The sequence below is a fragment of the Euphorbia lathyris genome, chromosome 8, assembly GCF_963576675.1.
Source record: "Euphorbia lathyris chromosome 8, ddEupLath1.1, whole genome shotgun sequence".
NCBI classification, from domain to species: domain Eukaryota; kingdom Viridiplantae; phylum Streptophyta; class Magnoliopsida; order Malpighiales; family Euphorbiaceae; genus Euphorbia; species Euphorbia lathyris.
In genome coordinates, this window is record NC_088917.1 from 53,426,211 (window position 1) to 53,442,232 (window position 16,022).

The 16,022-nt window shown below is 33.2% G+C and overlaps 1 protein-coding gene across 2 annotated transcripts; it reads right to left on the reverse strand.

Annotated features, from left to right (window-relative positions):
* Positions 1-3,920: 3,920 nt before the first annotated feature.
* LOC136202020 (AP2/ERF and B3 domain-containing transcription factor At1g51120-like) lies at positions 3,921-9,897 on the reverse strand. 2 transcript variants are annotated; one of them, XM_065992463.1, is made up of 6 exons: positions 9,444-9,897; positions 9,219-9,300; positions 9,051-9,093; positions 8,822-8,942; positions 8,627-8,682; positions 3,921-4,943 (listed from the first exon to the last, which is right to left on the reverse strand). In XM_065992463.1, exon 6 carries the CDS (start codon positions 4,926-4,928, stop codon positions 3,981-3,983), a length of 948 nt encoding a protein of 315 aa, XP_065848535.1. In that variant the 5' UTR covers positions 4,929-4,943; positions 8,627-8,682; positions 8,822-8,942; positions 9,051-9,093; positions 9,219-9,300; positions 9,444-9,897; the 3' UTR covers positions 3,921-3,980. The 2 variants fall into 2 exon arrangements, with proteins under 2 accessions (XP_065848535.1, XP_065848534.1); XM_065992462.1 differs by having other exon boundaries at positions 9,051-9,300.
* Positions 9,898-16,022: the final 6,125 nt, after the last annotated feature.

The following is a 16,022-nucleotide window of genomic DNA, read 5'->3' on the forward strand; positions in this document are numbered from 1 at the left end:
TACTCCATAAACCCTAATGTCCTTGGTTTGACACTCCATATTTGTGACCGGTGAAACACCATCACAACCAAAGTACATACTAGTCTTTAGTTATTCTTTGTTCCCACAACAATAACATACCAAGGATATTTATATTATTATCTTATTACCACACGATCTCACTTGACCAGGTCCTCAACCCGCCAAACATGTGCAAATCACTAATCTTGGATACTTTGTTAATCATCCTGCACAAGTAAGCATGACATAACAAATTATTGCCTTATAGTTAACGATACTATTAAATACTGCGTCTCAGGACTAGGGCATACTCCAACATGGACTACCCTTCAACCACAACCATTTTGGCTTGAAGTCCTTAACACTTTGTAGTTTGTCGGTTAAGAAGGCCTTTAGCCGTAGGACATTGATATGGGGTATTTTACCCTATCTTTTGGTACAGTTTTAGAGATTATTTCATTTCTTTTATTGTCTTCTTATTTACTTTAAGATTATTTTATCTTTATTTTATCAATTTTAAGTATTTAATTACATTTTTAGCATTTTGCTAATATTGCTAACTTTTGTCAAGTATTTTTCCACTTTTAATAAATTGATTTGATATTTGATTTTGAGCTTAATTTATATCCAGAATCATAAAATTAACTTACCAAAATAAATCAATTTTGACTTGGTGAGTAAAAAAAATTTTTAGTAAGATAATTAATTGATTTTGGGTAATTATCTGCTTGGATTTTGTGAGATTGTGCAGGGGATTCAGAATCATGAGAGTTTTTAACCAGATTCATTGGACTCGGTCTTCTTTTCTAATTTGAATATGAAAAATCCTGCACAAATATTTTGGCTGATTTTAGGATTATTTTCGACTTTTATTTTGTATTTAAAGACTTGGGTTATCATCCCAAAAAACTAATTAGTTTTTAGCCATTGTTAGTATCATTGTAGAATTAATTTTCATCATTCTTCATCTAAGAATTAGAATTAATTTTCAGCCATTCTTAGTCATTTTTCATTTTATTTCTAACCATTTTTTTTATCTAGAATTACCATTGTAAATTTCTTTCCACATTGAGATTCATCTGAACTTCCTAGACTCTACAATTGTCATCTGCAATTGTCATCTGCAAAAGTTTCATCCATCATCATTTCATAAGTTCTCAAGTTCTCATCACCTCCAAGTTCGGGAAGACGACCACTCGAGTCAAGAGGTTTTCAAAAGGCGACCCTTCTCCTTTAGTTCTTGTCAACTTGTGAGATCTCTTTATGAATTTTGAATTGGTTGTAAGATTGTAACATTTTCTATTATCTTTAATATAAGTTCAATGTAATTTTATTTCCATGTTTATTGAGTTCTGCAATTATTACGTTTGCATATTGTGATTGAGTTTTCAAAAGTCCAAAAACCATCTACTGGTTCATATTGCGAGTCTAATATCTGGTCATCTATACCGGAGATTGTATGTATTGACAACATCACAGTAACAGACCCAAATTTCTGAACCCTTAGAGTTAGTTACGACCTGTAACAAAGGAATTGCGTGTTAAGCACTATCATAAGGATAAGCCAGTTCAATCATTTTATGTTTATGCAATATTGATCCAATTCATAATTATATTTGAATATGGATTGAATACTTATTTTATCGTGTCATTGCCACTTCATTCGTATGAGTAGATTAGTACAAAAACAAACTCAAATTAACTTATCACCGCCTAAATAACGATCGAGAACTAAGTAGTCTGGTACTTGCGGTATAAATCTCATGGATTCGATACCTGAACTTCTCTAGATTATTACTTGATAACGATGGGTTATACTTATCCCTTAGTGAGTCTTTGAGGTTCAGCTCGGGCGCATCATCCACAAACTTCTTTGTGGGTTTCCAGTAGGACCGAAATAAAGGTCCACTCAAGTTAATCTCAGGATCCTCGCAGACTTTTACGAAGGCTAGCAATTCAAGCCAATCATTGGGCGAAATCTGAGATTGGACTGAGGTTAAACATATTCAGGACATTCACCAACCCGTCCGGAAGAGGAAGCTTAACCCCACTTCATCAATGGAGTAAGTACCCCCACTTGACCATCAACTCCGGAATCAGCCATTTGTTCTTCGGATGACAGAATTATCTCCGTCAAATTAAGCTCATCATAGGTGGCTACCCTATCCACAAGCTGTTCGGGAATCATAATGGTTGCTCCCAAACTTGAGGACTCGTTTGTTTGGGAGTAGTTGTCTTTTCAACATCCGTCTTGGATTTCAATTTTTTGAAGGACATGGTTGCTGTATGAATATTAACAAGGGTTATTTATAAAAAAAAAACCACTATGTGGTTTGGCCGATTTGCAGAACCTTGCCTGTGTTATCTTTTTTTTACAAACACAACCATAAGGTTGTCACTGTTAACAAAAACAAGCTTCAACGACAGTTATTTTTCCTTATTTGCGTCGGTTCTTGAACCGACGCCAATAAATACCGGAACCAAAGCTTGACATCGGTTTATTACAAAGACTATTGCTAATAAGGCATCATTAATGACCATTTTTCCGCTAGTGCCACTCCCTCTTGCCTCCATCATTTACCTAACCTACTTCAAATAAGAATTAAAATACACGAGTTAACACAGTTGTAAAAATTGCAGAAGATTTGTTTCATTTCGAACATTCATCGAATAAGCAATTCAGTGATGCGAAAACCGAAGCTTTACATGGAATATTCTTCTTCAGTTGCTCAAAGCAACGAAGTTCTAAAACACTTAAGTCAATCGACTTTAGGAGGGGGGGGAGAGGAGACCAAGAAATAACATCTCCCAAGAAGTAACCGTCAATGCCACGTGAACGAATCAAATTAAAACTGCAGGGTCATGCACCTTCAACCCCGATCATGCGCCTTGAATTGGGGATGATGGTTATGGCTAGTAAAACCGTTTTAGATTGAGAACAAACGTTGTCCTTGTAAAATTCAGGTCATTTAAAACGTATAACTGTAGCTCTTTAAATAGAAAGATACACAATACACTAAAAGAGTAATTTTATTTTTCATATTTTAACTACATATTTATCAATATCTTTCCTTGTTCTAACTTTATTGACTGAAATATCAGATGAAAAATCTCAATTCCACCTCACTTTATTTGAACTTAAGCCCAAAATCAGGGGAGTAGATGAGGGTGTGCAAGGAGCGCTAATGCATAGGGCCTCAAAATTAAAAGGGCCCCAAAATTTAAGACGTGCTTAGTTAAATATAGATATTAGTTGAAATAAAAATAATAATAACATAATGTAATAAGATTTATTTACACTTTTTTATTACATTGAGTGCGTATGTAATTTAAATATTCAATCATTCAAAATTTACAATCTTAATACAAAATTCTATTAATTATTAAGGGTTTAAGAAAAATTTAACACAGGGCCCAAAAAGTTTAAGACAGCCCTGTCCAAAATATGGAGACTTTAGGTTCTTTAATCTCTTTCTTCACCGAAGGATCTGAAATAATATTTTTTATATAATGAGTGGAAAGAATTTCTTTTATAATTAGTAGAAAGAACTTCGAAATGGAATGAAAACATAAACAAGAACTGTCAAAACCGTGAAACCAATAACTTCTTTCTTCAAAAGAAACATTCTTGGAAGAACTCGGAGGCCTCCAAACAAGTTCCTGGTCACTGAACAATGTAGTGAAACGCCTCTCATTCAACACCGAAATTTACCATTTTACTTATGTTGATGCGAATTCCAAATCGGAAAAAGGTGTAGTAATCCTTTAACTAAAGATGAAGTAGTAAATAAAATATAACTCACAAATTATATCTAAAAAAAACTTATAATGCACCCCCAATTTTCATCTAAGGATTTATATCTAAGATCATGTGATCCTAGAGTATTGTAAAATTTCCCTGGACCAAAAAACCCACAGAAAAAAGAACAATCAGCACCATTTACTAACTAACACATTAAAGGAGAATAGACAACAGCAAATTAGAAAATTTCAGTGCCAAAGAGCCTAAAACTCTTTCTCTCCCCCGCTTCATTGCTTTCGTTACTCAGCTCCAACAAGGAGCTGCTGCTGTTTTCACTACTCAAACTCAATATGTCGATCATGTAGTATGTTTCAGAAACTGTCCCGTTTTCCCAACACTCACATAAGGAAAACACGATGGTGTCGGAAGCCTTCAGCTGTTTTTCCTTTACAAAGCGATTCCAACCCCTCGTGAACACATAACTTTCACTGCTCTTCCAATAACAATACCGGAACTTCCACAACTTCATTGATTTGTCTAAGAAAGTTAGCACCACATCATCTGCCATGTTGACCGCAAAATTTTCTTCAGCCCCTGCAGACATATCGGTGAAGAATTCGACGGCAAATCTTTTTGGGATAACAAGTCTATTTAACTTGCCGACATCGCTTGGTGTTAGCTGCTTTTCAAAGAGTTGTGTGCTTGTCACCTTTCTATTGCTTTGACTCCTATTATGTGCAAGAAGTTCAGTTTCCGTACTATTCTGTTGATGAAAACTGATGAAATTTGCAAAGTTCAATTGGTAAGAGCCATTCCTTATCATGTTAAGCACATCTTCACTGCTATAGTAACTCTGAAAATTTGGCTCTTTAACTGTCACATCAGTCACCGGAAAATTACAGTGACCATATTCTTCAGTTCTAAGCTTAAGTGCCGCACTATCATAGGCCATGGCTGCCTCCTTTTCAGAGTTGAAGGTTCCAAGCCAGTTGCGTTGGTACTTGACATATATCTGACTGCCCCAGCGACCATTTGGAAGTGTTACAACGCCTCTGAATTTTGAACTGCAGATGTTGCTCCCGTGCATTTCATGTTCAGTTGCTAGGGATAAACGAGTGCTGCAGTTTGAGTCGGAAACATCTTCAATTACAGAATCTGAAATGATGTCTACAGCTTCTCCCATCATTTTCTTGATGATAATCTGTCAGAGTTGAAGGTTAGTGAAGAACAAAAACACTCAAAATGGTATGACAGGGAATTTATGATAAGCGACAACAAGAGAAAAAAGAACTGAAAGAATGATTATTTACAACAATACCAATGAACATTTTTCTCATAGCTTAAAAGCATAAAAGAAACATAATGGAGCTAAGAAGTTACAAAACATTAAGGGAAAAAAGATGTATAAGAAACAAATGAAAAAAAGCAGAACAACAATGGAGCCTGGTATGAAGAACTGAACAATGTTGAGTATAAACACTGGCACCGATTCAAAATCATAAATAGAAGTGGTTGACATATTATCTGATGAAATCCCTTGAAAATGACAAATATGAGAGAAACGGGAACAATGAGGGCAGCACTGCACCCTCAAAATGTTAAGAATTTGATTCAACGAACCCAAATTCGTTAAGAGGCAGAATGGACCTTAACTCGAAAATAGTTCACAGGTCACCTAGGAAACTCATGAAGAAAAAGAAAATTTCAATGCATCCAGTCTCATTCCCAATCCGTTAAACTGCCACGCTCATGCTAATAACATTAACCAAGTAGAGATATGCACGTTTAACAGTAGTGATAAAATTGTTTCAAAAAAAAAAAAACAGTAGTGATAAAATAAATCTTATTGATTCTAATTTCTACCAAAATAATAATGCATGATTTCGTTTCTTTTCTAGTTTATATATCTTAGAATATTCTTTGTAATAAAAATATAATATTCGAACATATTATTAGTAATATTAATATATTAGAAGAATATATTATTATCTCAAACAAATGCATATAAATGAATTAAGCAGCCCCATGAAATAAATAAACAATTAAATGTAAATGGTATATATTGTACTTTGACCTTTTTATGCATGAAAATTGTATGGAATTAGCATGTCAACAATTAATGTTCATGATGGAAAAAACATCACTCGTCAAAAAGAGAAAGAGATAGAACCGGTGCTTGTATTTTTGGTAATCCAGTGATTAAGAGAACTTTAATAATTAATTAATTAATTTCCCAAAAGAAAATAGCACATAGCACGAGAAATTTTACAGTACTCCTGAAGTAATACTCCCGACTAATGAATTCACGACACATGCATATATAGTTTTTCTTTCCACCAATCATGTCCATGTAGTGGGATTTAAAACGATTTTCATTAGTCGGGAGTATTACTCCAGGAGTACTATAAATTTCTCACATACGAGAACCACTTTATAGATAACTAATATATAAACACATACAATTGGTTCATATACCATTCCTATTTTCATAAAAGGGAGGCATAATTAAAGTATCATTAACTGTGAGGGATAACTGCCGCGCTGGCTCAGGATGACATTCAGAGGAATAAAAGCATAAGGCTACAAAATTTGACATTCCTAACTTAAAAATTCTTCAATGCAAGACACAATTCTTCAACTAGAAAACAGTGAACAAGAGAGAAAAGGTCCAACACGAACGAAGCATTTACACACTAATATTACCTGGAAATCTGCAAGTAGCCCAACATCACATAACTTCACATAGGACTAGATGACTCTGAACACCTTATTGAGAAACCTGGACCTACTTTATAAGGCACGGGCACCTCAAAGAGGAGAATTACTTCATTTCTATAAATGACTATTTGCTATATAGCTAGCAAATAACTATTTACTTCATTTCAAAATATTGTTTAAACTCAAAAATCTTGAATAATATAAAGACACATAAAATTGGTAAACTATCTAAAGTCCACCTATAATTCACACAATGTATTAGCTCTTAATATGCATAGACAAATGGTGGTTCACTCCTTGCATGGTAGTATCTAATACTGATCATATGATACCCTATAACATTCATAGGTAGTTGAATATAAATGTTCAATATTGCAAATTATACTTCTTTCAACTTCATATGCTAAATTATCATTGACGATACACAATTCTTCAAATGGAAACATAGTGTTCGTTGGTATTTTTCGTAGTCTACTTAATTGTGATGTCTTTCCCAAAATAACTAAACCCATTTGATCAATTTTTCTCCTGAATTTTATGCCATTGAAGGTTCAACTTTCTTATATTCTATTTCAACTCAATAAAAATATCCCTATTCTCTAGCTAAGTTCTAGATAGAATTTTGAAAGAAAATCAAGATCATCCTCAAATAAAAAATGGCAATGGGGATATTGAAGAATATACACCATTAGAAATTCCACACCGACCTCAATATGTGGAATCGCCTTGCCATTCAGAGCTTATACCATTCCCAAAGCATTGCCAAGCATATTATAAACAGGAAAATTAGGAACCACAACAAATATGAAGGTTATGAGAATCTTAAGAAGATGGCAATAGCAAGTAAACGAAAATACCATAAGAAAAAAAAATCAATGATCCCTCAATTGATATACATAATGCACAAATCACATTTCATCAGATCCTTACTTTATTCTAGATCATCTTTTTCAAGCTTACAAAATGAGGAAAAATAACATCTAATGTGACTTGCGCTTAAATTTTTTCCCAACAACATAGCTAGGGGTAATTTAGATGCCAATTATAAATCAATATCCGAAAACCCAACTCCAGGACCACCTTTAAAAAAATGTGTAGGTCAAGATAGGCACCAATCATGGTTGAAAATCTCTAGTACTATAAAAAAAAAAACCACATATCTTCAAATCCAATTGAATAATTGAAATTTGTAAAAAGGCATATTGTTTGTAACCTGTTCTATTCAATGAATTAATGTTATAAATTTATGCGGCTTGTATTATAGCTCCTTTTCGTAAGTGCACTTCCACAACTCGTCAAACTTACATAACCAAAAAATACAAATGCACGATTGTGCACACCATGTACAGGAATTAGATAAAGATTCATAAAAAATAAAATTGTGATTAGCATATAACTCCAAATCTTTGTATTACATTATTACCAACCAAAAAATTGCAGTTAACAATACAAATGCATTCCTATTACTATGCAGTATAGTAACAGTACCAGACTAGATTAATTACTTCATTTTATTTCAACGGAATCGAAAACAAAGGTGATAAAACATAATAATAATAATAATAATATGGATTGAAGAAAAGAGAATTAAGATTTTGACATTTATTCATTCATTTAATACACAAAGCAAGCTGAGTATAGATAATTGTTTTTTGGCAGCCCAGATTAGGCCTTTGTACCATAACATTTTAGCAAACATGCCTTTAATCATATCAATTAATAGAAAAATTAATTCTAAATATCACCAAAACAAATGCATTTATAGATAAAGTTTTCATGGCTTAAAAAAGCAAGCTAAAAACTACTGCTGACTTAATAATTAATATCGTCAAATACAATATAATTATCTGTTTTCCTTTGAGCATTTAAAACCACTCAAACGTTATCTGTTCTAACATAAATCTATGAAATCTTGAAGATAAATCGCCCATCTCTATCTCATTTTTCACAGATCGATAGGGCTAAAATCAAATACCATTTTTTTGTCTAACAGAATGTGTCATGGAGACTTGTCCAATTGGTTTAAAAATATGCCAAGGGAACTCATTCTGGGAAAGCACAAGTTTTCAAAATAACACAAGGGAAACAAGTCTCACTCCAACAACGTTTACTTATAAGAGCAAACAGTAGCACTTAAACAGAAAATTAGTCTGAATAACCAGTTACCTGAAGACCAAACAGTAGCAGAAGTTGATTGCCTCCAAAAGCCACACAAACAAGTGCTGCGAGAAACAATGAAACACAACTTTTTTTACTACTAGCTAGTTTAAATAACAAAGAAACGAAAAGCATCATGCCCTTATGAGAAAGGAAAGGAACAACATATACACGAAAAATTAGCTGACAAAATTAATTGCTAACCTCTGATTAGGGAAATTAACCCCAAAAACTTCGGCCATAGAATATTGCAAAAGGAAAGAACTCCTTTCCATATTTGGGATCATTAAAACGCACCGAGGTTCAATCGGGTCCTATTTTCCAACTAAAAAGAAAGTTAAAAACACATTAATCGGGTTATTCTATGGAAACCCATTTGGGATTAGGTCACAAAACCCCCAAATCAGAGATAAAAGAAACAACAATAACTTACAATTAGGAAACCCGAACTAGCTGACGCCCTTTCTCTTTGCATGCTACATATGAAAACAAAGAAAGTGCAAAACAAACAATAATAATAAAAAGGAACAAAGGAAGAAGATGATTGGAAATGGAAATACCGTTTTCCGTTAAATCGAATAGTACTAGTAGGCAGGCGTACCTTCGAGTTCGAAACACATAAACATGGTCCTTTTCCGGTATATATCGAAAGAGAGGACCATGAAAAACCACGCTTCCAATTTCTATCATTTCATTTCAATAAAATAATAGTAGTAGTTAAAATAAGGGCCAACATATATATATATATATATATATATATATATATCTTTGCGATGAAATACGCCAAACGATTTGAAATATTGAAAGAAAGAAGTGGTGATTTTACATGAAATAGTATCAGAGGTAGGAAGAGGAAGAGGCGATGTGTCAAAGCCTGTCAAAGAGAAGGAAACACCTATAAACTGCTGACAGAAAGAGAGGTGAGCACGCACACTGCATTGGTATGGACTCATACAATTGCCTGCGTGTGCTCACTCTCTTCTGTCAGTCTCTCCAGTGTCCCTTTTCCATTTCCTTTTCGTTTTCGACCTGATCTGCAAAAGAAAAACCTCATTTCTGTATAAAAAGTGAAGCACGGTTAGGGTTTTTGTTCCCCAATAATCACAATCACAGTCACAAAGAGCCTCTTGTTTGTTTCACTTTACTCAGATCTCTGGTTAAAAAACAGCTTTTTCAGAATATGCATATAGATTATTTGAAGCAATTATGGAGGTTCCATGAACTTGAACATAAAATCAGGATAAGTGGAAATTGAAGTAGACAGGAGGCAGCACAACTAGTACTATAGTCTAGACTTATAGACGAATGGTATGGGAGAGGACACGATTATGCCACCCATCCTTTTGGTACACTCAACTAGTCTAATCAATAAAATAAAATAAAAAGAAGGTATATCATTTAATATAAGATAATTAATGTTAAAAGATGTGGTTAGGGTTCAAATCTAAACTCAAAAAAACACATGTTCAATTAAAATAAAATATATAAACATTTACACTTGTCACTCACTTATACATTTTGGGCAACAAATAAACCTACATGAAAATTCAAATAAACATATAAACATTTACACTTGTCACTCAATAATACGTTTTGTGCAACAAATTAAACTATAAAATAAATAATAATAAAAAAATATACAATATAGAACAGGTAAATAATCATAATGTTTTTCCGTCGTAATATACTAATTAGTTCATGCATTTTTAGAAGTTCTCTGTTTCGTCAATTTTTTATTTAATAGAAGTGAATAGTTAAATTAAACTAAATAAAATTTAAAATATCAAAATTATCACCTACTATATGTTTTAATAATAAAATACTTATTTTTTCTATTTTATGTTTTTCCTTCATAATAATAATCTCTTCAATATTAGGTAATTGTTTTATTAATTTTTATATAATTATAAATTTTAATTTAGAACTTTATTCATTAAAAAAAGAATGACAAATATTGTAAAAATTATTAAAATTGGAGTAGAATACTATAGAATTATAAAAGTGATTTTTTAAGATAATAGGAAATATAATTGTCTTTTGATAATTAATATACACAAGTATAAGAATTTCGGTATGTATATACAATACAAATTTTACTAAAACTATTTTGATTAAATTTGAAAACTAAAAGATAAATTATTTTATTTGTATAATTAGGACAATTTTATACTTTCATATATGAAAATAAATAAAGGGACTAAAGAGTTTATTAAGTTAAAATATAAGGACCTTATAATAACATAGTGGACGTACTAGTGAGTTAAGTAAAAACATATAGACTTTATAATTATTTACCCTACAGAATATAAAAGCGGTCGGGTCGGGCTCTATCGGTAAATTCCAATCTCAATCCATGTTATATGCGAGTTTGGGTATGCCAAAGAACTCATGGACATGTCTATACTGAACCATTCAAATATTAATTTATATGTAACAGTAATAATGTCGTTACAATTAATATATCAAAATAGTAACAACTAAGCCGCATGATATTTTGAATCTCAATCTTAAGATTCTAATAAACCTAGATCTAATGGTGAATGACTAAATAGTGCATCGTTATTAAGGTCCATATGATCCAAACCGTTAATCACAAAGTTTATTATCAATAAGATTACAAACAATCCACTAAATTATATATATTTTTTCTGTAAAATTTAATTTGATAGTTTAGGTTGAATAAGAGATAAATCAGTCTAAACTATGTTAAGTGAGAGTAAAATTAAATTATTATGTTAGATTTTTTATTCTGATGGGAGTAAAATTAAAATTAAAATAACATAAAATATCGGATAAGTAACTTACATAAAGTACGGAAAAAAGTAACCATTTTTCATACGGAAATTGTAAAATAATTTTTAACATGTCAGATAAATAACTGATTGTGAACAATTATTTATATATGAAGCAATTATTTATTCAAAGTTAGTTTTTTTTTATAAAAAGAATACGCTTTATTAACGATCACTTGAAAGAATATTACATGTAAATAGGGGTGGGATGAGGATCCATTCCCCTTGATCAGACATGGAACTGACTGCCCTAGCAAAACAATGGGCCGCCGAGTTCGCTGACCGAAGAACAAAATTAACCGAACAATATAATAGTTCTTTTAGGAGATCTCTACAATCATCCACCACTAGCTCCAGGGTCGAACTGCCGCCAGTTTCTCGCTTCAAAGCATACACTAGCATTTGTGAATCCGATTCAAGCTCGATGTCTCTCCATTCCTTTAACTTTAGCCAACTCAGTGCCTCTCTGCACGACAAGGCTTCGATGAGTAGGGGGTCCAGAGTGCAGTGTAATTCGCCATTTGCTGCTGTGAGGAACTCCCCTCTTTCGTTCCGAACTACAAAGCTGTAACCTCCCATGTCCCGTTCTCTGAAGACAGCTCCATCTACGTTTATTTTCACGTAGCCCGCCCTTGGCGGACACCACCTAGCGGCACTTGTCTGCCTCCTCGGACGACTTCCACTGTTCGAGTAAAGCAGCAGCTTTGCCGAACGTTATCCCTGGTTGTTCCTCCTGCTGATTCCACATGAAGTCGTTCCTGGCCAGCCAGATCATCCAGCAGACACACGCTGCCTGTTCTGTTATAAGTTGGGAACCTGAAGACGCAGCAGCAAACCAGAAATCTTTGAACGATGCGTGCCTCGCACTAATGTTCCTTATCGACGTAAAATTCCACACTTATTGAGCCGATCGTCACGTCACCAACGCATGGTACGCTAACTTCGCATACCCTGGGCAGCGAGGGCATTGCTGATCAACGGGAACGTATCGCTTGACGAGGGCGTCCCGAGTCGATAAGAAGCCCGCGAGTGTACGCCACATGAAATTGCGTACCTTGGCCGGGATCCGTAGCTTCCACAACGCCTTCGAGTTCACCTCCGCCCCTTGAACTTGAATATTTTCCTCCATATCCACCAGTTTGCGATACATGCTCTTTACTGTGAAGTCCCCTGATGACGTCCAGTGCCAGGCCCAAGCATCATTCACATCTCGCAAGCTGCACGGGATTCGCGAGATCAACCCGACGTTATTCAAAGTTAGTTGGTTAGTTAATTCGAAAATTCACAAGAAGAGATATAATATTGGACAGTTATAAACAATATGTTAATATATAAACTGATTGAAATTATATAAACTGATTGAAATTATAGGATGAAGATTCAAAATATTTTAAAGTTTATATTTAGAGGGTGTTCAGTAGTTCATTTTCATGTTCATGTTTGCATTTTCACTTCAAAATGGAAAGTTTTAAGTGTTTACTGTTTGCCTTTTATCCCTAAAAAGTAGCATTTTACAAAAACATAAAATTTTTGCTTTTTGAAAAAATAGTTTTTTCCAACAACAAACCGTAACAGTAAACAGTAGGTAAAACAAACATGCCTTTAGTCAGTTTAGATCTAACGATAAATGATCAAATTCATTTCATCGAATACTATTACAGTTATAAATACTTGAAAACGTTGTGAAAAATTACTTGATTAAATATGATATTTCTTAGGTAAGCTTCGGATTGAGAGAAGGATCAATAGTTTAAGTAATGATACATTTTTTCAATAATAAAGTAGTATTATTACATCAGTAATGTAATATAGAAAAAAGGCTTAATACATCATTTGCTCCCTGAACTTGTCCAAAATAATTGATTGGCTCCCTGAACTTTCAAAGTGTCTCGATAGCCCCCTAAACTTGTATAAAATGTTCAGTTAGCCTCCTGAACTTGCATAAAATATAATCAATTAATCATTCGATTGTAAAAAAGTAAGTCAAATGCGGAAAATATGTTACACGTGCCTTAAAATGTTATTACATACTTCACAAAATAGATTAAAACATGTTAAAAAAGAATTTCTTACATATTCAAGTATAAAACATTTTCTTCTCTAATATTATAATCGCATACCCCGATCTTGGTCGTTTTACTTTTTTAAGATGTGTGCAACATATCTTCCACATTTAACTTACTTTTTACAACCGAGTGATTAATTGATTACATTTTATGCAAGTTCAGGGGGCTAACTAAACATTTTATGCAAGTTCAAGGGGCTATCGAGACACTTTGAAAGTTCAGGGGGCCAATTAACTATTTTGGACAAGTTCAGGGGGCAAATGATGTATTAAGCCTAGAAAAAACTTATGTATGTTCTATGACCTTTATTTTATATAGGAAATAAGAAAACTATTTAGAATAAGTATCTTTTCCATTTAAAAGTAGATTACGACATCTTTAGGATATCTTAATGAGGAGGGTAGATAATTTATTACTCTCCCACTTTTTTATCTAACACACTGTTTAGTCTTTTTATTTTGAAAAAGACATTATAAGATCTTTCTCTTTGTCAATATTAACCATTTGGTCCTTATTTTTATTTTATTTTAGATTTTTAATCGTTATATTTGACATAAACAGACAGGTAGAAAATAACAGAGTAATATAGTCATTTTGTATTATACTATGGTTGTACTGAAAGGTAAGATATGTCGGGTTAAAGATTAAAAAAATAGATAAAAAGATCAAAGGATTAATATTGACAAAACATAGGGATCTTATAATGTGTTTTTCAAAATAGAGAGACTAAATAGTGTGTTACTAAAAATATGGGGACTAATAAATTATTTACCCTAATTAGAAACAGACTGAATTTCAGGAGCGGATCTACAGTGGGGGCATTTGCCCCCACTGAGATCTGTAAATTAATAATAGTCCTGTATAAATTTTACAGATTTGAGAGCTTTGCCCCCATTGTTACAGGAAGAAGAAAGCTCAGGAAAAAGAAAGCTGGAAGTCGAGATAGAGAGGAAGAAGATGATAGGGTAAAATTGTAATTTTTATTAATTTCTTTTAAACAAAACGGTATCGTTTCATTTAAAAGAAATAAAAGAAAATTACAATTTTACACTCAACTCACCCTCTCTAATTCTGTCGACCAGAACAAAAAATCCCCAAATAATTCATCTGAACCATAACCTCTCCTCAAACGTGAATAGGACAATCTGCTGCCTCAGCCTGCTATTGCTCTTCTCTTTCCCGTCACTCTCCGTCGGTTCCGTCGCCCTCCTTCAACTTGAATGCTTCAAGGATGACTCTTCTTATATCTCGAAGACTCGAACTGAATCGAAGGTTGAATTGAAGTCTCGCAAACCCCTAATTTGATGCCTACTGCTCTTCTTTGAATTGTGTTTTGTTGTCTCAAAAACCCCTAGTTTGCTGTTTGATGCTCTTCTTTGAACTAGAGTCTGGAAAGAAAACCCCTAATTTCCTGCTCTTTTTCTTTGAATTTCAGAGACGTTGTTCTTCTGCTTTGCTTATTTGAGTTATTTGCTTTGAATTATGGGTTGAGTTGTTTACTTAGCATTCCAAATTCCAATTATGGGTTAAGTTGTTTTTAGTTCTTTGTTCTGTTCTAATCTAACAATTTTAGTTGTTTGTTCTATTCCAATCTAGCACTTAGAGAATTCCAATTTAGCACTTGAGTTGTTTTTATAAATTGTAAATTACCATTCCAATTTAGCACTTGAGAATTCCAATTTACCATTCCAAATTAGCACTTGAGATGGTAGTTAGTCCCTCAATCATTTAAGACATGAAGTATGCTCCTTTGTTGGTTGCTAATGCATTCCGTTGTTGAAAGATTTTTTTTAATTGTAATCTTTTAAACATTGTCTATATACTGTTGGAATTAGAAGTGAAATCCACGTATAATGCCTGAAGTACCTTGTTCTTGCTGATATACTGACTTTGTTAAATGTTGCTCTTACTGGTATAATAATATACCGATGGGATTGTAACCTTTTAAATGTTGTTATTGAATTTTTTTATACCGCATATGTAGTTTGCCCCCACTATCTACAAATCCTAGATCCGTCCGTGGGAGGGGCAGTAGAAGTTTATCATAAACATTCGATCTAATAAAGAAGACTAATTAAATATTTTTGGATGTTTTTAGGAGCCTCTCTACAAGCTGCAACTAGAATTTCATATGTTGGCATAGATAGACTCTTTCAATTCTCGAGAAAATCCTAATATCGAAAAGTTTTTTTTTATCTCTAATGCCTTAACACATGGTTCTTAAATACTTAGAGAGTACGAACTGTCATTTTTCTTTTATAAATAAACCAAAAAACCATTCACAATCTTCTACATTGAGCTTTTTTAAAAACTTTCCTCTTATTAATTTGCTCGTCTGCTGCATTTCAAAAAGTACTCTTCTGAGACTCTGACATCGAACTTCTTTCAGTAAGTACTTAATTTCTTATCTTCGTTCTTGCTTATATACTTGTTCTTCTTCTATTTCCTCTTTCTTGCCAAAAACACGAAAATGTCTCAAACTTCCAAATCTTTCGAGGGAAGATAATTGTCTTTGAGTGGAGGAGGACCTTCGTAGTATCATACATT

Excerpts from the sequence above, each read along its gene's own strand:
- LOC136202020 (XM_065992463.1), bottom strand. The coding sequence starts at position 4,928 with ATGATGGGAGAAGCTGTAGACATCATTTCAGATTCTGTAATTGAAGAT.